The sequence below is a fragment of the Pelophylax lessonae genome (assembly GCF_965119305.1).
Source record: "Pelophylax lessonae genome assembly, chromosome: 4".
NCBI lineage: Eukaryota > Metazoa > Chordata > Amphibia > Anura > Ranidae > Pelophylax > Pelophylax lessonae.
Window position 1 is genome coordinate 616,947,627 of NC_138771.1, and position 24,242 is coordinate 616,971,868.

The 24,242-nt window shown below is 44.1% G+C and overlaps 1 protein-coding gene across 1 annotated transcript in view; it reads left to right on the forward strand.

Moving 5' to 3' along the window:
• Positions 1-22,671, forward strand: part of LOC309552840 (uncharacterized protein) — a gene marked incomplete at its 3' end in the record, with an annotated part of 66,445 nt that extends 43,774 nt beyond the window's left edge. The window contains exons 2-5 of the mRNA XM_082253749.1: positions 9,246-9,390; positions 10,902-10,981; positions 21,999-22,271; positions 22,430-22,671. Coding sequence (XP_082109875.1) covers positions 9,246-9,390; positions 10,902-10,981; positions 21,999-22,271; positions 22,430-22,671 — 740 coding nt within the window. The remainder of the gene's footprint in view (positions 1-9,245; positions 9,391-10,901; positions 10,982-21,998; positions 22,272-22,429) is intronic.
• Positions 22,672-24,242: the final 1,571 nt, after the last annotated feature.

Sequence of the window (24,242 nt, forward strand, 5' to 3'; positions counted from 1 at the left end):
GATTCTCTCCTGTGCTGGGCGTGTGGCCAGTTTTTTATGTTCTATGACATCCGGGATTATCCCTACAGCAGCAGACAAATCCAGTATTGTCCACATATAAGGTCAGCGTAGACATGTGACTCCATCACTCAGTGCTGCTGTTATTGGTGTCCTCTGGGACATTGATGGTCACCAAAGATATTTGATTAAACCATTCAAACCAAGAACTGCTGCCTGTACCAAAATAATCAGATGACATACATGTGGCAATTTTCAGTCAATTTCAGCCACTTTCTAGGAATCGCACATAAGATCACAAGTATTAATACAGATGTGTATACAGCGCCATCAATATACGCAGTACCCATACATTGTACATTCACATCAGTCCCTGCCCTTAACCACTTCAATATCGGGCACTTTCTCCCCCTTCCTGCCCAGGCCAATTTTCAGCTGTCAGCGCTCTCACGCTTTGAATGACAATTACTCAGTAATGCAACACTGTACCCAAATGACATTTTTAGCATTTTGTTTTAGACAGATAGAACTTTCTTTTGGTGATATATAATCAATACTGGGGTTTTGCTAAACAAACAAAAAAAGACCAAAAAATTAGAAAAATAAACGTCTTTCTTAGTTTCTGTTTATAAAATTTTGCAAACAAGTAATTGTTCTTCTTTACCGATGAGCGCTGATGGGCACTGATGAGGCTGCGCTGATGGACACTGATGAGGCTGAGCTGATGAGCGCTAATGAGGCGACACTGATGGGCACTAATGAGGCTGCGCTGATGAGGCTGCACTGATGTGCGCTGATGAGGCTGCACTGATGTGCGCTGATGAGGCTGCACTGATGGGCGCTGATGAGGCGACACTGATGAGGCGGCACTGACAGGGGTGTCCGCAGAATTTTTATTTAGGGGGCATCATTTTAAGGTCACCCATGCTCCATCCATTTTGGCCCCCACAGAATCCCCTTTAGAGCAGGCCAGGCCAGGGTCCCCCATAGATCCCCTTTAGAGCAGGCCAGGGTCCCTATAGATCCCTTTTTAGTCTTACCTTTTCACTTATATTCCCCATGCTACCAGGTTTTCTTGCACCACCAGGTACTCCAGGGTCTCCCTGCAAATAATATATATATATATATATATATATATATATATATATATATATATATATATGTTTAGCCAATATGACCCCCTTTAGAGCAGGCCAAGATCCCCATAGATCCCGTTTAGAGTAGGCCAGGTCCCCATAGATCCCCCTTTAGAGCAGGCCAGGCCAGGGTCCCCCATAGATCCCCCTTTAGAGCAGGGTCCCTATAGATTCCCCTCTTAGAGCAGACCAGGAAATTTCCAGGGCGGGGCACTTGCGCCCCCCCCATTGTGGACATCCATGTGTGCTGATGAGCACTGATAAGCTGCACTAATGGGCACTGATGAGGAGACACTAATGAGGCAGCACTGATAAGCGAAACTGATGATAACTAATAACCTGCACTGATCTGCAGTGATGGGGCTGCACTGATAATTAGGACTCTGATGATCAGTGCCCCGATTATCAGTGTAAACAATGTACTCATTGTGCCCTGTCAGCCTTGCTGGTTAGCGGCTGTCCTTTCATAACAAATGTGTGTGAGTAAAGGAATGGCCGCCAAGTCTGTTTACATGTGACCAGCTGTGATTGGCCCTTTACCTCAAACTGACGCATTTCGCCCCACCCACCAGGCCTTAATGCCCCACTTCTATTACTAAGCTCCAGCAGGTGGGGTGAAACGCGTCGGCGGGAGGGCATGGTTTGTGGAGCAGACCTGGGGCTGAGGCTGTCTTACACTTGTATTCACACGACAGTCGGGGTTGTTCTTGTACACAGATTGGATAAGGGAGCGTATATGCCCGCACTCATACTTTTAAAGGATCAGGAGGATCGATCTCTCTCTGCCCCAAACTCTATTCTGGGTCACAACAAGCTTCACTTATTTGGTCTCTTTTGGGTTGATTGATTTATCGTTGAAAGTGTTTTGTTATATCTGTTTGAAAAGCACAATAAAATGCCCATTGATCCTGCCAAAAATCCGCTGATCTGATGACTTCTTCTCTGCTTAGAGGACAACAGCGCCCCACCCTCTGTGTTATAGAGAAGAGGGGGGGGGGTTCCTGTAGTCCTGTCCTGTTTCGGTTATCCTGACACAGTAGGGTCAGTGGGCGTTGTCACCCAGGGCCAGGAAGTCTGTTATTGGCAAGGTCACTAGTGGCACTTTTCCACTGCAATTACCGGCTCGGCTCTACTCAGCCCTGCTTGGCCCGGTTTGCTTTTCCACTGCTGGTACCGCATGGTACGGTGTTGGAACGGTTCGGTACGGTTTGCTTTTCCACTATAGTAGTACTAAAGTTAAGTGGGTGGGATAACAACGATTCTCTGACCAATCAGTGGCTAGTAGTGACTGCATGCAAAGGATTGTGGGATATGGTACCGGGTATGGTACCTCTTGGAACAACAATCGAGGTGGTACTGTTTTAGAGAGCCGTACCATTCGGTTCCATGCAGTGGAAAAGCGCCGCCGTACCGTACCGAACCGTTCCTAAACCGTACCATGCGGCACCAGCAGTGGAAAAGCACAAAAGCGAGCCGAACCGTTCGGTTCCATGCAGTGGAAAAGCGCCATTATAGGACAAAGAAGCCTAAACAATAATGCAGCCCGAGGAGTGCTAAGCTGCAAAGTATTACGTTTTTGGTTTTAGGTTGCCCTTTCTACATCCTTGTTCCAGGAAGGTGTCTCAGGGAGCTTTGGTTTGGCTTAGTAGCACGGCAAGTAGCATATTGCTAAGAAAGGAGAAGGGTTCACCAATTCCCATCTTCCCCATGCTCTGTCTGAGTTAAACAGTAACTCGGATCAACACCCATGTTATCTCCTTATGTAACATCTGGCTGATAGACGCCTGTTTTATTTCAACATCCACAAGGGGACTTCCACATCTGACACAATGCACAGTAGGCGGATAAGCTTTAGGCGTGTACTGCAGTAAGAGTTCGAAGTTTCTCCAAGCTGGTGCATACTAGAAAATCAGCTGAAGGTGGCCACACACACATACATACAATCTCCTGTGGTTCTGCCATCATCGATGGGCCTGCCTGATTGGATACCAATGTAAAAGATTCTTTAGGTTTCACCTCGTATTACATTTAGTAACTCCAAACGTACAGAGATTGTATTGTATTTGGCTAGCTGGAGCATGTACAGTCCATTATGGCTGATGAATAATTTGGAGGGACATCACCACTTTAGGGCCCACACACCCCTCTGTCCCCTTTTTCTCCAAAGCCCATCTTTTTGGGTTTGACATCTAGAGCTGCGTAAATAAATATATAATTAGGATTACGTCCAGAGCTTTTTATTTTACTTTTGGATGTGGTGGGAAAAGGGCTGGAGGATCTGTCATGTTTTTATTGCAGTGCGTTTCCCTTAGGGAGGTTCCCCTCATTTCCTGTTGTGTCACCAGGACAGGAAATGGTAATTTCTTCAAAGAAGGGACATAGGTGGGTGGGGGCCCTTTTTTTTTTTTAGTAAAGTGGAGAAGGACTAATTCCTATGGCTAATATTACTGCAAGAGACCTCTTTTTTTTAATTTTTTTATATATAGATTGCAGGTAATCCGTATGCACGCAGGGAGCTGGTTGTACGGTGGTGTTGCTTACTTTCACAGTGCACGTTTAACAATCTGAAAACCATTGACGATCTAGGTAGCTTGTTCTGTAGCTGGTTTTATTTCAGCAAATGTTCAGCATTAGTGTAGCATCTAACAAACCAATTTAGATTTAAAATGACTCATGATGGTCTGGTACAGTGAGTAAAACAGAAACATGCGTGTACCCACCACAGTTTCAGTGGAACACCAAATAAAAACTTATTTTATAGAGTGAGCCAGGGTTAGATCAGATATACAGATACGTGAATTTCTATTTTGATTAAATTGGTCCTGAGTCAGTATAGGAATTTGTATGTTTTCAGATTGGTTTTGTAGCCTTGAAGAAGGGGAGTTCTTTGAATCCCACTAACTTGTTGGTGGTTCCACTTCTTTTTTTTTTTAAGAAATTATTATTTGTACATGTTATGGTTCCCCCTGGCAGGTAACGCTGGCTCACCCGAGGCATGATGGCTAAGTGGCAGTTAATCTTCACCAGAACCCCTGATGGCGGAAGTGAGCCCGAAAGCCTATTGGTCCTGGTTTTCTTTGCTGCAAGCCGGGACTAGGTCAGTGTCCTTAGGATCGCCCCCCCCTTTCCAAATGGGTTGTGGCTGGAACATAAATGCTATGGTAGCAAGACTGTACATACAGCTGCAGACAAGAGAGTGGCCTGGTCGGCAAAGTCCTTGGCAGGCAGTGGAGTAATCAGGCAGGGGTTGAGGCAGGTAGCAGTGAAGTAGTCACTTCCTGGCTGGTGAAAAGGCAAGCAAGACAGTAGTCAGGTCAAGAACTGGGTCTAAGCTGAAAGCAAGTGAGGGAGTAGTCAGGTCCAGACAGGGGTCAAGGTAGGCAGCAGGTGAGAATGTAATCAGGGGCAAACATAGGCTGAGGCTGGCAATATTCAAGAGAGTAGTTAGTTCCTAAAAGAAGACAAGGCAGGCAAGAGTAGAGTAGTCAGGTCAAGAACTGGGTCTAAGCTGAAAGCAAGTGAGGGAGTAGTCAGGTCCAGACAGGGGTCAAGGTAGGCAGCAGGTGAGAATGTAATCAGGGGCAAACATGGGCTGAGGCTGGCAATATTCAAGAGAGTAGTTCCTAAAAGAAGACAAGGCAGGCAAGAGTAGAGTAGTCAGGTCAAGAACTGGGTCTAAGCTGAAAGCAAGTGAAGGAGTAGTCAGGTCCAGACAGGAGTCAAGGTAGGCAGCAGGTGAGAATGTAATCAGGGGCAAACATGGGCTGAGGCTGGCAATGTTCAAGAGAGTAGTTAGTTTCTAAAAGAAGACAAGGCAGGCAAGAGTAGAGTAGTCAGGTCAAGAACTGGGTCTAAGCTGAAAGCAAGTGAGGGAGTAGTCAGGTCCAGACAGGGGTCAAGGTAAGCAGCAGGTGAGAATGTAATCAGGGGCAAACATGGGCTGAGGCTGGCAATATTCAAGAGAGTAGTTAGTTCCTAAAAGAAGACAAGGCAGGCAAGAGTAGAGTAGTCAGGTCAAGGACTGGGTCAAAGTGTGAGAGAGTAGTCAGGTCCAGGCAGGCAACAGAAAGGCACATAGCAGACAGATATTATAGGGTTTTAGCTCTGAAGTAGCTGGTGATAAGACACAGCACCAGCCAATTCAAAGGCTGTATTCTAAATACCCTTCTGCTCAGAAGACATGCCCAGTATGGTAGTGGAGGTATTAAGAATTCTGAAAGACCTAACGGGGATCCTTTGAAAATTGGAAGTCTTGGATATCCTGGAATCACTGGAAGACCCATCAGGGATCTTAACAGTATTGGAGGTCATACGAATCTGGGAAATCCTGGAAGACCCAGCAAGGATCCTGTGAATGCTGTAACAGTACATGCGAATATTTATCCCTCTTGTTTGAGGGACGTCCTCATTTATTAAGAGTTACCTTACCTGAGCCACTGTGCCTTATTACAATAAAATGGATCTAGTGATAATCTGGATCCAGCACTTCATTTGTGTTTGTTCAAAAACAGAAATTCTGTCTGGGGTTCCACTTTAAAACGTGAAGAAAGTGGCAGTTATGATTTGATCTTACGGTTTGATCTTATTCTCTGCTGGAAATCCCCTTGAAGGTAAATATTTCCTGTGTGTGAAAGCTAAAATTCTCCACATTCCATCTCATGGACTTTATACGGAAGCAGATACAAACCTTTGTTTTCTGCATGAGAGTTTCACACACAAACTGCTGACTCCTCAAAGTTACAAAGAACACTTATAGATGTATTTCAGCACGTAGTCATTAAAGACGCTACATTACCAATTTTTTTAACCGCCCTGACCAGTAAAATGGGACTTTTTGGCAATGTTATTTATAGGAAAAAAAATGACTGGAAATAATCCCAGATAAGGTGTTGACCTCATTAGCCATGCACCTGACAGTATCAACGCAGCTCATGGAATTGTCTTAGCGGAAACTGTTATTTTTGGCCAGCCATTCTTGTTATACACCTCTGATGACTCTACTATTTCCTGCTTTACAACTTTCTGTGCAACCTCCCTGCGGAGTTGATGATGATTCAGTGAGTGCACTTAAGGTGGAGGGTTGACATGGAAAGCTGAATTGCATAATCATGTCATGGGCTTGGCAATGAAGTGTAAGAAATTAGTGCATACCACAAAACAGGCATTATCCGATAAGGTACAGTTCACAATCTCAATAGTGGCTCTGTACAGGTCTTTACTCACCAGCCAATAAATCCCCAAAAGATACATGTGCTACACTCCAATATCCTCCACTCCAGGTGTTTATTTCACAAAAGTCACATCGCCCACCTAAGCTTCTCCCTTTAGATCAGCCATTCTCAACTAGAGTTCCTCCAGAGATTCCCATGGGTTCCTTGAGCTGTGGCTGATTGACCTTCCATCTAATGATGCCTTCACAGCACTGGGTCCAACGCCACTTGGCAGAGCCATGGGCATGTTACCACTGATCTTTTTAGCGGTTTGTAATGGTGACCATACACTGAACGATTTAGTATACATTTGTATTGTCAAGTGGATTACTGTCCAGGAAAAATACATGATCAGGAGAGCATAAAGATTGGTTGATATGCCATACACTCAAAAGAGGAGTTTGGGAATTTTTATATTTTAAGAATTATACTTACCTAGGTGGATGCTTCATCAGTCCGATGCTGCATCTGTCCGCCGCTGGTTATAAGACTGAGAACCGAGAAATCAAAGACCACTGATCGCTCGGTTCTCAGTGCTCTGTGGGTAGAGAGCTAGTGACTGTCAGTCACTGCTGTCTTTCTCTGCCCCCCTCCCCTCGCTGGAGTGCTGGGCTGTGGAGGCTGAGCCAGGTGCCGGTCCAGGATCTTGGGTGGATCCCGACCATATGGTCACAATCTTCCCTGAATATAAAAATGGGGATATTGCTGCGCTAAAATGTAAAGATAAAAACATACATGAATAAAAAGTCAACAGACCAAATGAAAGCAGCCAGCACCTGATCTAGAATCAGAAATACCAGATCTAAATAGCAATATAGAATGGGATTGGTGCAGCGCTAACACAATTGAATCCACAGTCCATACAAATGTTCAAATGGATCAAATACAAAAGTGCAGTAAACAAAAGTTCATCAGAGAGTGCTCCAATAAAGAAGGGAAACTGTCCACCACTTCAAACTTGGAAAAAGCCCTGAGTGCAGGAACCGCCACCAAGATAATAAATGGCCTCTTACCAAATTGCAATGACCCCCATTACAAGGATCAAAGACAGCCTGTGTGATCAAATCAGTGCCCAGATCGACATGTATCGATTCCCATTGTTCCCTCAGCAGCTCCGACCGGAACAAGTGAACATAAGGAAAAGAGGGACAACTCCAATAGTGAAGTACGTTCACAGGTTTATTCAGTAAAAGCAGAGTGGCAACTCACGTTTGCATGAAGAAATCACAGCATGTCTCGGAGCTATACTCTCAGAACCTTTGTTTCCAACCAATAAAATGGCTGCCGTGTCTCCAGGAGGAGCCTGCGGTTCGTCGTGCTGAGGCCAGCAAGGAGACACGGCAGCCATTTTATTGGTTGGAAACAAAGGTTCTGAGAGTATAGCTCCGAGACATGCTGTGATTTCTTCATGCAAACGTGAGTTGCCACTCTGCTTTTACTGAATAAACCTGTGAACGTACTTCACTATTGGAGTTGTCCCTCTTTTCCTTATGTTCACTTGTTCCGGTCGGAGCTGCTGAGGGAACACTGGGAATCGATACATGTCGATCTGGGCACTGATTTGATCACACAGGCTGTCTTTGATCCTTGTAATGGGGGTCATTGCAATTTGGTAAGAGGCCATTTATTATCTTGGTGGTGGTTCCTGCACTCGGGGCTTTTTCCAAGTTTGAAGTAGTGGACAGTTTCCCTTCTTTATTGGAGCACTCTCTGATGAACTTTTGTTTACTGCACTTTTGTATTTGATCCATTTGAACATTTGTATGGACTGTGGATTCAATTGTGTTAGCGCTGCACCAATCCCATTCTACAATCTTCCCTGAGCCTGGACCGGCTCTGTGACGCCAACCCGCTGTCTGCTGAAAACAGATTACAGGAGTGCAGAACAAACTGCACTCCTGTGATCCACAGGAGAAGTACAGCTAAATGAGCTTTGGCTGTACTTCTCCTTTAACAATCATACTGATATAAACATAAACCCAACTCCGCCCTTAAAAAACAGTGCTCTAAATCACAATATCACCAAACAAACTGATTAGGAAATTATACACAGCTGCTGCAATAACTCCCCAACCTTGAATAAGACAAACAAGTGTGTTTCATCAGCACAGACTTTTTCTCCTTTGAAAGAGTCAGTGCTGACGAAACGCATCAGTGGCGGAGAGAGCAGTGGGCGTACCTGTCTGTCTACTTGCTCCGTTTGGGAGATTAGCTTGTGGAGCGGCCAGCTGTCATGCTCTCTGTCTGGTGGAGGTTACATGTATAATGTTGATTGTTTACTTTGTTTTTTAAGTATCTGTCTTCATTAGAAAACAAATTTGGATGGTAATACACTATCAAGTGTAGCGCTACCCCCCTAGGAGCCACTGGTGAAAAGAAATCCCTAACCCTGCACAGCCAGACACACCCAATTTCCACAGCACACTTGAAACAGTCCAGCAACTTTGTTTATTGGTGGTATTCAACTTGGATGGGGATAGGGGTATGATGGGATGCCCACTTGACTTTTCAGCAAAAGAAACTCTTCAGGGACACAACTAAACTGCTCGAAAAAATTAAAGGAACACTTTTTAATCAGAGTATAGCATCAAGTCAATTAACCACTTCAGCTGAGGAAGGTTTTATCCCCTTAATGACACACCTGTATGGTTGAACAGTGCCCTTGCATTGACCCTGCATTGGCCAATGAAGATCAAGACAGCTCAATGGACGTAGTGTGAAGGGGCCTTCAATTGAAATTAGGTGTTTTTTTCTTCCTTTTGCCTTATTGTGCTTTTCTCTCCAGAAGGATGGAGCCATCCTGATTTAGGAATTTTTCAGGCTCATGAAAGGTCCACTTGAACGGAACCAGTGACCTGTCCATAGATGAGTCATTTATGAAGTTTCTCTGCTTTCTCCTCAGGTGTCTCCCAGCAAGGTGTACAACGCATACTTTGCAAGGATTGCACAAACCCTCTGAAAAAGGACATTCCTACGACATTCCTGAATGTGATACACAGCAAAGTGCAAAGTTATATAAAATGTCCACCACCATCAGAGAATATAAGGTAAAACCATGGGAAGAATTAGCAAAGCTGACATGTGCCGCATTAACTGAGTAAATAGACAGCAAGACCCAAAAGCAGTTTGCTATCTGTTACAATAACACATGGAGCCAAACCTAAATTTCAATATTGGACAAAAATTGAATCTTAAAAGTCTCACTGTATAGACAATGCTTACCTCTCCCACTGCCTGCACTCTAGTCCAATCAGAATTTATGAGGAAAAGACAGGACAAAGTCATACAAGTGGGTCACCGACCGTACAGTACGGACAAAAATCATTGGGAGAAAAAAAAAAATTTGGATACATAAGTTGGCTGAACCCATTTGTAGACCAAGTCAACATTATGCTTAAACATTTATGTACATAAACAGGTACAGAGTTTTTTTTCTTATTTAAAGAAACAGCATTGAGAATAGGAAAAAGCAGTAGACAATTAGAAGTCGGAAAGGAGATAGCCAGAATGGAAATACCCAGGGTATGGGGGGGGGGGCAGTCATAAGATTCCCGTGGCGGAGGCCTGGTCAGAAACCATTCCTGTTACATTGGAGATGGAAGGATCGTGGGAAAAATATGATTTGAATCGGTAGGTTTCTATATACACTATATTACCAAAGGTATTGGGACACCTACCTTTACACGCATATGAACTTCCCAGTCTTAGTCTGTAGGGTTCAATATTGAGTTGGCCCACCCTTTGCAGCTATAACAGCTTCAACTCTTCTGGGAAGGCTGTCCACAAGGTTTAGTGGACTCGTCTTTGAACACCACCACCCCCCCTCCCTTCTCAGCAGTGCGCAGCAGAGAGGAGGGCAGAACTCCTCCTACAGATTGTGCACCTCTCTGTGTTGCCGCAACACCACCTTTTCTCTGCCTCCCCTGGTCTCAGCATTCAGCAGACTCTGGAAGCTGACTCCAGCCCTCCTTTGGGCCTCCTCCAGACCCTGTACTTTCTTCCTCCCAGATTCACCTGCATCTTCTTCCTGGCAGCGGCACAAGGTAAGGGGGTGCATTGTGATGTAAGGAAGGGTGGGTGACTCTTGACTTCTGATGGTGGGGGGGGGGGGGCTCTTGACATCTCATGTAAGGGGGCGTGGGGTACTCCTATACATCTAATCTTACAGATATAACCGGCCCTTTGAGGGCAACCATAATGCTGGTGTGGCCCGCGATTAAATTTATTTTGACACCCCTGGTCTAGAGGTAAACACAGAACTCACCTGATCCTTTGTTCCTGTCCGAATTGGCAGTTTGCACTGCGATATGCAAACTAATATGGAGGTGTCATTAACTTTGTATTGACACCCCCAGCAGTTCGCATATAGGGGTGTGAACTGCCTGCAAGTTGGGGGTGCGATGTGGGAACCCCGCAATGGATTTGCAGTGTTCCAATGTGAACCGCCACTAAGATACACTTTACAAGGAACTTCTTTTTATGTTTTTCAATTTTATTAGGACTGTTTTAGATTTGAATTTAATATTTGAGCTCATAATTTATTTTTTATTTCTTCCAGATTTCAGTTGGTTGAGGGAAGCATCTGTGCGAAAAAACATCTATCCTGGGTGAAAAATCTAATGGAGTGCCTTGACGGAGGTAAGGCTGTGCACAATGCTAGCCATGCTAAGTTCACCACATATATTACAATCTGACTGTACAAACTCCTTTAGATCTATGTTGTACAAGGGCAATCCTGATTGGATACAAACTGGTTAGATATATTGGGTAGGTCCTGCAAATTGGTAAATCTATAGTTGATTGTAGTAAATTGTACAGTAATATGGTCAAATACTAAATGTATTGGTTGAATCTTATGCCTCGTACACATGCAATGATTGTTGGGCGTGTATTTTCGGCCAACGTCCGATCGGCCGATTTTCGGCTTCTTAGTATGATGATTACGACAACCGACTGCGACTTTTCGGCCGAACAAAATCTGGTGTGCACGCTATAAAATTTTTGTTGGCCGTCAACACAACGGCCGATTTTCCGTCAGTCAGTACAGATTTCGGCAGACAAAAATCAGATGAGCAAGACTAGGCATGCTCAGAGATGAAAAAACACACGGAAAGTAAACCAGCACATGACATCACTTCTGAAGTTGGTTTTTGTTGGCCGATAAAATTCGTGTGCAGTCTAGAGCACATTTCAACCAACACAACAACACTGGACAAAAGACGGCCGATCGGTCGGCCGATAATTGTTGCGTGTGTACGAGGCTTAAGAAGAGATCCTGCTGAATACAATAAAGTGGCCTGGATAAATTCTGTGACTAAGTAAAAGCATAGCATTCCTAGCACTCATATTTATTCTGCAGACTTCAAGTATTGTGATCATCTTACAGGGCAAGGTGAGAGGTGAATATCTCAGGGTAGACTGGAGCCAACTAAAAATAATCTAACTGTAATTCTAAATTTTAAGAAAAGATTTTCAATAAAAGTCAAAATTATGGCTTTCCACCCATTGCACAGTTCCACCTTTTTTTTTTTGGACAGAGCAAGGGTGGAATTTCCCTTCCATTCCTGTCCCATAGCCAAACAGGAAGTGGGAGGAAATCCTTTCAAAATTAAGGGAATCCCTTTGGGGACCCCCCCCCCCCCAGGTCACCAGAACTATTGTCCCCTTTGGAAGATTTCCCCCTACTTTTACTATACTTTGGGGACAACCCAAAATTTGGGATCTTCTTTAACTTTCAATGATAATGGCAAATAGGAGAAATAGAGAGGGGGAATCTCACTAACGGGGATACAGATAGCAATAAAAACTGACATCTACCAGGTCTTCTCGTCCACATTAGTGCCTGACCTCACAAATGCGCTTCTGGTCAAAAATTCCCATAGACACACTCCTAAACCTTGTGGACAGCCTTCCCAGAAGAGTTGAAGGTGTTATAGCTGCAAAGGGTGGGCCAACTTAATATTGAACCCTACAGACTAAGACTGGGATGCCATTAAAGTTCATGTGTGTGTAAAGGCAGGTGTCCCAATACTTTTGGTAATGTAGTGTATACTTGCCAGGTCATTCATATGATATGAAACCGTTCGGTTTTATTGGTATCCTGCGCCAATATACATTCACCTGCACCACTCTAAAGAAGAAAGCTAGGCTGAAGGAACAATTACAGCCGGGAGTGTTAATCTCTTGGTCTCCTTCTGCACTGTAATGGTCCGTTCCACCAATCCTCACATCTCTAGGAGTGATGCAGTGATGGAGTGGCCAGCAGACTGAACCATTGAGTGCAGTGGGGGACCAGAAGATTGGCTTTCCCAGACGAGTCAGTTTATGAAGAGTCTTCATCTCACAGATTCTCTTTATTAGAATGGCATTCAGTGGGGCACCGGAGAAGTAAGTATTTACTATGTTCTATTCAGGGAGATCTTTTACTCCTATTTGGATTTTAGTGACAGTCACTAAACTGAATTTTGGAATGAGGTTTTTATATACAGTAATTCCCCTATTTACGAACGAGTTCATTCGCCTTGACCCCCAGGACCCCCAAGTCACCAGAACTAGTGTCCCCTTTGGAAGATTTCCCCTCTTATTTTCTTTTTTGGGGGCAACCCAAAATTTGGGATCTTCTTTTAATTTCACTTTCAATGATAATGGTAAATGGGACAAATAGGGAGGGTGAATCTCCTTAACGGGGATACAGAAAGCAATAAAAACTGACATGTTCTAATTCCTAGGCACACCCTAATCACTACCTGCGGTGCTGATTCTCCCTACTACCCTGGCTTCCCCCCATGTTGCGCCTCCCCCTCTACTGACAGGCTTCCCTCCTCTCCTTCTCCCCTGGCTGCTGCGGGGGATGTTTCAGGATAGAGAGGAGGGGAATGGGGCAGGGGCTAGTCAATATTTAATTTACCAGCCCCTTCCTTTTTTAAATTAACATAGTAAACACACTCACTGTGTTCATTCATAATTGAAGCATAGTAAAATGTGTTTACTATGCTTTAGTTTGTGAATGAACAGGAAGTTGTTCAGCACATTCATTCACTGCCCAGTGCAGCTGAGACTGCAGAGAAAGGCATGTATGTTTCAGCTTTGGGGTGTGCACCCTAATGCAATAGATTACGCACACCTATGGCCATCTGTGTCTTTCGGGGAGATTTCACCTCACTTCCCATCCTGGTGGCCAAACAAACAGTGAAGTAATCTCCCAATAGGGACACAGAATTTCTGACAAAGGTTTCTCATTTCTCCATTCCACACTCTACTTAAGGCTCGGATCACACTGGCGTGACCTGAAAGTCATGCAGCTTACAATGCGACTTTGCTAGGTGACTTGAGGGCGACTTAAAGCAACTTTGAAGTGACTTGAAGTGACTTTGAAGCAACTCCAGGGAATGCCGGGGGTAATCTTCCTGTAATGTCGGATCGTTCCAAATCACATCAATTAAGATGAGGATCTGACTTGGAGGCGACTTCTATTATACTCTGTGGGCACAAGTGGGATAGAAGTGGCCTTGAAGTAGTACAGGAACCTTTTGTAAAGTTGAAGCGACTTCAGCAGTGCTAATTAAGAAAGCTCTCATTGACTAAGATGGGATTTCACATGTCACGCAACTTGGGGTCTCACAAGTCGGATCCCAAGTCGCGACAGTGTGAACCGAACCTAAAGCTGAACTCCAGAAAAAACAAATATTGTCTAAATGCAATAGTCGTATATTCTTGAATCTCGGTGTGCTTTGTGCTTCCAGATCTGTGCAGTAATCCAATGTGAGACTTAACCTTTCTGCAGGAACCTCCTGCAATAAAGACCACTCACTACTGCTCTCTCCCCTTGTGCAGGGTGACTGGTCTTGTCTCCGCCCCCTGCTGTTTATTTCTACAGGCAGCCTGCAGTGGGTGGAGCCTGCTGGGCCCCTCCTACAGCTCTGCTCTCTGCACAGGCTATGTCCAGCACAGTGATGATGTCACTGCTACTTTTACAAGGAAATTCAGAGTTCCTAAAGGCATTTTGCTTCACATAAAGTGGGTTTATATCCTTTGTAGCTATTGAGCAATATATTTAAAGCGGTAGTAAACACTGCGGTAAACACCGCTTGATCACTGTACCTACAGGTAAGCTTATAATAAACCTGTAGCTATAAGGAATATCTCCCAAGTATGCACTGTTTAGGCAGTTTTCACTATTTCTGCTGCCAGTGACATCACAGGCACATGTGCACTGTGCTCTAAAGGGACAGCATACAGAATATGCCATCCATTCAGAGCACCGTGCTGGGATCGTGGCTCCAGAACACATGCGTGCAAGTGGTGTCATTGTGGCTCAGCTATTCAAATGGCTGGAGCCCCCGAACCCAGAAGGAAGACCGGTTGAATATGGAAGTTTTGTCTGTGATGTCAGCGTGCTGCTGGAGGGCTTCATTTTAAGGTAAGTCTTTCGCATACTAGCACATTATGACAATAACTTCCATGGGAGAAGGGTTTTTTTTCTATTCAAGAGTTTACTACCGCTTTAACCACTTTATGTACTGGCTGGATGGGAGCAGCACTGGTGGACGCACCATACATCCTCCCTTATCACCCACTCGAGCACGTAGCAGCAGGATCTGTGACCCGCTGTGTCCACTGGTGTGAGGGGCCCTGGTACCATGTACCATTAACAGTAGTAAACAATTCTATCATTGCTGTGTGAGCTCTGTGATTGGTCACAGGAATCACATGGTACCGTGGCCAATCACAACATCACTTATGTTGTCCCTGATTACCGACACACCAGCTACAGTGTCCTGATGACCACCACACCAGTTACAATGTCCCTGATCACTGCCACACCTGTCCCAGTGTCCCTGATCACTGCCACACCAGTTATATTGTCCCCGATTACCAGCACACCAGTTACTGTGTCCCTGATCACTGCCACACCTGTCCCAGTGTCCCTGATCACTGCCACACCTGTCCCAGTGTCCCTGATCACCGGCACACCAGTTTTGTCCCTGATCACTGCCACACCAGTTATATTGTCCCTGATTACCAATACACCAGTTAGTGTCCCTGATCACGGCCATACCTGTCTATGATCACAGCCACACCAGTTATATTGCTCCTGATCGCAGCCACCCCAGTTATATTGTCCCTGATTACCAACATACCAGTTATATTGTCCCTGATCACCGCCACTCCAGTTACAGTATCACTGATCATTATTAGATGCGTAATTTATGCTCCCAGAAAGCCTGAAGAGGTTTCTTGAATTTTGGGTCTCTCTATGTGGCTGTGAAATAGTCTTACACATATGATATCCCCATACTCAGGTGGAATATTAGAATGTGTTTTGATGTGTAATTATACGTATGCTTATGCTGTGCTTATGCTGTGTAAGTGCGCAATAACTTGTTAAAATGACAACTTTATGAAAACAAATTTGATTTTTTTTTTTTTAATGTTTCAAAAATTGTGACAAAAAATTACAATTTACATAAACTATGCCTCTTACTGAATTTTTTTTTATTTAATATGTTTTTTATTGAATTTTATACAGATTATACAAGCATGAAAGAAAGAAAGGAAAAAGGGGGATCTCCCCAAATTTTATACAGTTAGGCAATCTCTGCTCGTCATAACTAGAACCAATGCAAAAAACATACGGTTTAATATACCTACAAAAATCAATATTTCTGGGATTATTAAGCATTTTAAACCAGTTGTTTAAGCGGGAGCGCTCCACTAAAGAGAGGAGAGGAAGAAAAGAAAAAAAAAAAAAAAAAAAGGAGGTCCCTTGGTGTTTCACCAGTCTTGACGTTCTAACCTAGAGAGGCCTCAGCCATATATGCAGCGTATATGTTAGTGTGGGTAAATGTTAACCAACATGACCAAATCTTACATGCCAGAGATGCCTGACCATGAAGATCTAATGTCATGTCTTCCAGGTAGTAAGTACGGTCGACTGCCCGCAGCCATTGAGGTATCGAGGGGACTGTAGACTGTTTCCAATATTTTGGGATTAATGCTTTGGCTGCATTTAAAAGGTGAGGGGTAATAGACTTTCGATACTGGGCCGGAGGAAGTTTAGTGTCATGGAATAAGACCGACAACGGATCCCTAGCAATAGGTAAACCCTGAATCTCTTCAATTAAAGATAGTACGCTAGTCCAAAAGGGTCGAATTGCTGGGCAGAACCACCATATATGTGCGTGCGTAGCTCTAAGCCCACAGCCTCTCCAACAGGCAGCCGAGAGAGATGGTGTCATCCTCTGTAGCTTAACGGGGGAGTAGTGCCATCTAGTGAGAAACTTATAATTGGCTTCTGCTGTCCTCGCCGATGTTCCTGAACTATGAGACAATTGAAGAATAACCTCCTCCTGTGTCGGCGAAAAAGTACATTTAAAATCTAGTTGCCACTGTTTCAAAAAATGTGGGGTGGAGTTGGGGCTTAATGCGTCCAATGCCTTATAAAACTTTGATAATAAACCTTTACTTGATTCAGGGCGTGCTAGGATTTGTTCAATCGGGTTCAAGGAATGTATGTTGCGTAAGGGGTGAGGCAGTTTTTTCACAAATTGCTGGAGTTGGTGGTATTTCCAGCAATCCATAAATGTCTTTGGTGAGGCCTGGCATATTTTAGAGAATGGGAGTATTCCTTCCATCCCCGTTATATGATGCAACAGCGTAGCATTGGCCTGTGGTAGCCACTGGGAGAAAGAGTGATCTTTATAACCAGGCGGGAAAAGGCTATGGCCTAAAATCGGCATAAGCGGTGAGTTGTATGGAATTTTATAGAGCCTATGAAGCCGATCCCAGATGCGGAAAACCGAACTGGTTAAAGGCGAAATGGTGTCAGCAAAATTTCTAGTCTCCGGCGGTATCCAAAGTTGAGTATATAATGCTGTATTTGCCAGCTTCTGCTCCAGCTGAACCCAGAGCTTTTCCTCTGTATGAAATTTCCAATCGGCTATCCGAACCAGGGAGATGGCATTCAGATATCTCCCGAAGTCCGGCACCGCCAACCCCCCGCGGCTTTTGCCCCGCGAAAGTAGCGAGAGCGCAAGCCGAGGCTGTGAGCGGCGCCAAACATATGCTCTAACCAAAGAATTTAAGGTCCTCACCAAATTGACGGGTATATTAAACGGAAGCATTTGAAACATGAAGAGCACCCTGGGCAACACATTCATCTTGACAACATTCACCCTCCCTATCCAAGAGGTGGCTAAATGATGCCAATTCGCAAAGTTAGCTCTAATTGTGTTAAGTAAAGGAATATAATTTGCTCGTGCTAGATCCTCCACCTGGGCAGTAATATGTACCCCTAAGTATTTAAAAGAATAAGGTTGCCATATAAAGGGAAATGCTGGGCTGATGTCATGTGCCATTGCCGGGGCAATTGTAACGTTTAAGATTTCCGACTTCGTTAAATTGATTTTAAAATTAGACAAAGCACTATATCTATCAAATTCAGAAAGAAGATTAGGCAGAGATATCATGGGTTGTTGTACATAAAAAAGAACATCGTCCGCATAAGCCGCGTATTTCTGTGACATAGACCCGACCGTGATACCGTGAATCGAGGGGTTTGCTTGAATTCTAGCCAGAAAAGGTTCCAAAGATAAAACAAAAAGTATAGGGGAGAGCGGGCAGCCCTGTCTGGTCCCATTAGAGAGCTTAATTGATTTGCTAAGGATACCATTAACCTTAATCTGAGCAGTAGGGGATTTATATAACGCATTAATCAAACGACACAGGCGGGGGCCTAGACCAAACGCCTGTAGTGTCGCCATCAGGAACTCCCAGTCCACCCTGTCGAACGCTTTTTCAGCATCCGTGGAAAGCAACAGGGTGGGTTGGGAGCGCCGGCGAACAAAAGATAAAAGTGAAATTGTACGTGACACATTGTCCCTCACCTCACGACCAGGAATGAAACCAGTTTGACTGCTAGCGATACTAGCGGGTAAAAAAGGGAGTAATCTATTGGCGATTACCTTGGCATATAATTTAACATCGACATTTAACAAAGAAATGGGACGATAGCTGGAACATAAAGAGGGGTCTTTACCTTCTTTCGGGATTAACGAAACATACGCATGCAAAGTCTCCGGACGCAAAGAAGAGTCTTCCAGAATAGAGTTAGCATAGGAGGCCAGATGAGGAAGCAAGGTTTCGGGCGCCCAGAAGAAGTCTTTCTTATGACGAAACGTTGGCGATCCCAGACATAAACGTCCACACGCCCCCCAACGAAGCCGGCTGTTTATCCATATGCTGATCTGGAGACTTGCGGGACGCCGCGGTTAGATCCATGACCGGCACATACTACATGCCTGTTTTTGTCTTTTAAATTGTAAGTAGTTTTTTTAATAAATTTACCTATTGGTTTACGGGATTACGCTATGGGCCTCTGTTTCTTTCTACATATGGCTTTACGTTCAATGGAGTATATGAGAAGTTCCAAGTGTGCCACATATTAATGTGATCGGTTTAACAACACACCGGAAACGGCTTTCGGCTTTTGGAGTCTTTCGAAGCACCTGAGCTTGATATCGGTTGACCTACTGGTTTACTACTAGCTGGGAGAGGCTGTCTCATTAAATTGAGCAGCCACGGAATTTCGGTAAGCTGCTTGTTATACCTGAGCACAAGGGTGTCCCCTTCCTACACTTTTCCCTGGTGTCACTGGAAGAAAGTTATTTTGCACGTGGATTCACATCTCTGCACTTAATATTGGGACTATTCATTTGGACATTATCCCCTCTCCTTTTTTGTTTTGTTTTCTTTATATGAGCTTTTCAGCTATATAATTGTATACTGATTTCAGCGCTGCACTTTTTGGTTTTTATTGTATTTTTTGAATCACTGTTAGTTGATTTTGTGCCAGCTGCTCACTATTGTTCTCAATCATTTGGTTTTCTGTCACATCTAGCGCGGAAATTTCTCTTCTATTTATATTACATATATATATATATATACCATAGTTTGTAGACTCCATAATTTCACACAGACTATATAATATACACGGATTTGGGTTATTTTTACCATAGCAAAATACATTTCTCTTTCATTCATTGACGGACACAGCTCCAGAATCTTCTTGACCATTGGGTTATGCTGCCCCCTACAGGAGTAGGACACTAGGCAGGAAAAAGCTTTACCACACCTATAGGGCAGTCCCAGGGGATATACTCCTACTTCCTGCTATAGGCATTCAGTTTTTTTTTCTGCCTAGTCAGGAGGATAACATTTGTCTGGCTCGTTGGACAAATCGCCTTCAGGACTGCCAGTTAAGGATCTATCGGACAATGCCACTGCCATGGCATATGTCTATCACCAATGGGGCACAAGAAGTGTCCTGGTGGCTCGGGAGGTAGCCGGCCTTCTAAAGTTCAGCTGTGTCTCCAGTAGGGAACTCCTGAGGTGGACCTTTTGGCCTTTCGTCTCAACAGGAAGGTACAGAGAATTGTGGCAAGGTCTCGGGATGCACTGGTGTCTCCTTGGGGCCATCATCTTCTGATATATGCCTTTCCCCCGCTGAAACTTCTGTCGCGTCTCCTTTGATGGATCGAGGCAGAAGGGATCCGATCATCCTAGTGGCTCCAGACTAACCTCGCCGGTCTTGGTATGCCGATCTGGTACAGCCGATGCCCTTTGGAGACTTCCTCTCAGAGAAGATTTATTGGCCCAGGGGCCAATCTTCCATCCTGCTTTACACTCGCTGGCTTTAACGGCTTGGCTGTTGCCGGATAGGGAGTTGTCTGAATTGGTGATTCCCACATTGTAAAAGACTAAAAAATCTACCTCTAGGAAGGTTTTAACATCGTGCTGGAAGGCGCACATTGCATGGTAGGAGTCTTTTGGGGTTCATCCCCGTTTGGTGGCTCAGATTTTGGCATTCCTATAATGAGGTGTTGAGCAGCGCCTGGCCTTGGGTACCGTCAAGGGCCAGGTTTTCGGCCTTGGCAGTCTTCTTTTGCCATACTTTGGCTACACATTCTTTGGGTCGCACCTTTATGCAGGGTATTCGCCACTTAGCTCCCCTGTACGATCTCCATTGCCTCCGTGTGATCTTTATTTGGTGCTATCGGTTCTCCAGTACCAGCCTTTCAGAAATATTTTCGAGGTTCCTCTGCTTACATTGTCCCAGAAGGTGGCCTTCTTGGTGGCTATTACTTCTGCACGCAGGGTGTCAGAGCTGGCGGCGTTGTCTTGTTGCTCACTTTACCTGGTGGTTCACAGAGATAAAGGGGTGCTTCACCCTTGCCAGTCGTTCCTTCACAAGGTTTTTTCTGGTTTCCTTCTGAATAAAGACATTGTGCTGCCTTCCCTGTGTTCTAAGCCTGAAAATCTTAAGGAGATTGCCTTGCACTCTCTTTATGTGGGTCGGCCGATCAGAATGTACCTTGTGGCAACTGAGTTGTTTAGGAAATCAGCCTTCCTATTTGTCCTTACGGATGGACCTCGCAAAGGGTTGGTCGTGTCTGCCGTGACCATTTCCAGATGAACAAGACGGGCGGTGGCGCAGGCCTATTCCATCAGGGGTCAGGTTCCTCCGTTCCCTGTTAAGGCGGTTTCTATGTGGGAGCTTAGTGCCTTTTGGGCCTTCCGCCATCAGGCGACAGTGGTGCAGGTTGGCAAGGCGGCCACCTGGTGGTCTGTGCACACTTTCACAAAATGGTATACAATAGATGTGCTGGCATTTGCGGATGCTGCTTTTGGCTGCAACATTTTGCAGGCCGCCGTTTGAGAGGATTTGTCTTCTTTGAGGGTGTATGTTTTTTGTTTTTAAGGGAGTTCCAGTGGTTCCTGGTTGAGCTCCATGTTACCTGGTTGACAAGGTTTAGCCTTTTGGGAATTTTTTTTCTGCTGTGTTTTTTCCCACTGCTCATGTTTGACACTACTTTGGGACATCCCAATGGTCAAGAGGATTCTGGAGCTGTGTCCGTCAATGAAGGAAAGAGAAAATTGGATTTTTGTCTTACTGTAAAATCCTTTTCTCTGATGTTCATTGACGGACACAGCACCCACCCCTCTATTGAGTTGGGTTATTTTTATTCTGACACTGCTTGCAACTAAACTGAATGCTGAATGCCTATAGCAGGAAGTGGGAATATACCCCCCTGGGACTGCCCCATAGGTGTGGTAAAGCTTTTTCCTGCCTAGTGTCCTGCTCCTGCAGGGGGCAGTATAACCCAAGGGTCAAGAAGATTCTGGAGCAATGTCGGTCAATGAACTTCAGAGAAAAGGATTTTAAGGTAAGACAAAAATCCAATTTTTGCCTAAATTTATGAAAAAATATATATATTTTTTGCAAAATGTTATAACAGAAACTAATAAAAACTTTTGTTTTCAAAGTTTATGGTATTTTTTTTTTGTTTGTTTATTAAGCAAAGAAAAAAAAAAAAAAAAAAAAGCCTGTGGTGATAAATACCACCGAAACAAAACCTTCATTGGTCTTAAATAAAATAAAATAAAAATGTAATTTTGGGTACAGTGTTGCATGAGTAATTGTCATCCAAAGTGTGACAGTGCTGAAAGCTGAATTGGCCTGGACTGGGGGAGGGGGGGATAACAGAGTCCGGACTTGAAGTGGTTATAGGTAAAAAGTAGCAGCTGAATATAAAAGTTTACAGTTTTGTTGTATGATGGGAATGTGCAGAACTTATTTTTGTCCTTTTCTCCAAAGACAGGACGTGTCTGAAGGATACCTCCTCAAGCTCTCAGAAAGAGCATTTTAAGGGCACCAATGAGAAGCCTTTAACCACAACAACTAACGCTCCAACAACAGCGCCTGTGACCAGCATGAGACCCTCAACACAAAGCTGGGGACAGAACATTGGGCAGTCCACAGAACCAGAAAAACCTGGGGCAGCTATGACAACAGCAAGTCCTGCGGCCCCCAGTGACTTGAATACCACACCACTGGACCCCAACAAAGCAAACAACCACCTGGCCCAAGGTATAACATGAATGCATTACAATATTAGGTTCGGTTCTACAAATGGGAAAACAATCTATGATTGTAGATTTTAAACCTTTGTATTTCGTCTAACACAACACCATTTTATCTTTTAATATATTTACCGAGGTTTTACTTTTATTTTATTTCCTACTCAGGCAAAGATAAGTCTATCGAACATCAAAATCCAGAAGTCGAACAAAGTAAGACGAAACACATGCAGACAGCCATTATCTCATTAATTGTTATCGTTCTCTTCTTGGTGGCAGTTGTTACTGGCATTTATTGCCGGAAGAAGAAGGCCAATCAATTCAATACACCTTGTGGAAGCAGACCTGTGGAGTACACGGCAGCACCGTCAGAAGATTCCATCATAGAGGTCAAAGAACCTGCATCGTAAAATGACAGATGCCGTAGGTTTATATTTCAGAAAAGTGGCTATATGATCTTAACTTCATATAGAGAAACCGAAAGCTTTCTACACAAAGGTGGCTTGAAATACTGTATGCTATCCTGGGACCCTGTTCCTTCTACTGGCTTGCAGCTTACGTTATAACGTGGACACCATATATGAGTAGACAGGTCCATACGCTAAAATACAACGTGCCATTGTAGGATCCTAGTGCACCATCTGATCAATTCATCGCTTTTCAGGTTGTATTTGTGGAGATGTTTTGTCTGATGCAAATTAGCACATCTATCTTCTGAAATATATGTGCTGCCAGAGGATCTAATTCCTTCCACAAACATAACTTTGACTGAGGTCTCATCTGTCATCTGCAGAAAAAATTATGACAACGCATGGACCGGTCTCTATCTCTAGCAAGGTCAGAAGAACTGGACCATTATCACGGTCTAAAACAAAGCTTTCAGCTTGCTTCTGCTCTGTTGAACATGGCACCACGCCACTTAGAGTAGAAGGATTTTTGTCTCTGAAGAGAACACAAAGGTTCCCTGCAATACACCACATGATTGGAGGAGAATAATTTGTTTTCCTGAAAACTAGTTACTCCATGATACTAACACATCAGTAGATGGGTCAACACTTCATACAAAATCTCTCGAAATCATGTGTGATGTTAGAAAAGGCTGCTCACTGCACCTGGTCCCATAAATGTAGCCAGGTACCCATCAGTGATAATAGAGCACTCTGATTGGACAGCGATCATGTGACAAAGTAGTATGTTAAGCACCTGCTGGGATCAGTCACACTTACACATACAGCCTTTATGCAACATTTTTTTTTTTACAATATACACTTATTCAGAATTTAAAAACAAGAATGGTTGTTATACACATTAAAGTCCATAGGTGATTGCATTTTGGCAAGTTTGTACCTAGAATTCACAATGCCTTATGGCAAAATTTTGATCAGGTCCCCAAAACCAATTTTAAAAGGTACTCTTTACAACTCTAATTTAAAATATACATTTTTACTTGTGTTTGTGGTAATCTGTAGGGTATTTTGCTTTTAATGTGTTTTAATGGTTAGTAAGGGTCATTGTAAAGGCTCCTCTAAAGATTCCATTTATATAGGTGGGAGGTGTAAAAAAGCTCTTTACATTAGCAAAATTACTTATGGCTCGTTTCCACTGAGCTTTCTGGTACGGTTCGGTACGGTACGCTTTTTATGCCGTTTCCATTATGAATGGTACCCTAATTCCGAACCGTACCGTACCACTTTTTTGGTACCCTTTCGTTGGGGTACCAAGCACATTAGTACCGTACCAACAGGGTGGAGCTACACTCTGCAGAACTTTGATTGGTTGACAGAGAATCGTCTATCACAGCTTTCCTGCTACACCACGCCTATCATGAAAGGGTACTATTGGCAGTGGAAACGCAATGTATAGCGTTCCGAACCGTACCGTACTGAACCGTACAGTACCGTACCGTACCACTCAGTGGAAACGAGGCATTAGTGGTCAGTGGAGAAGGGCATCCTTACATGCAGTGCCCCCTTAACCCCCG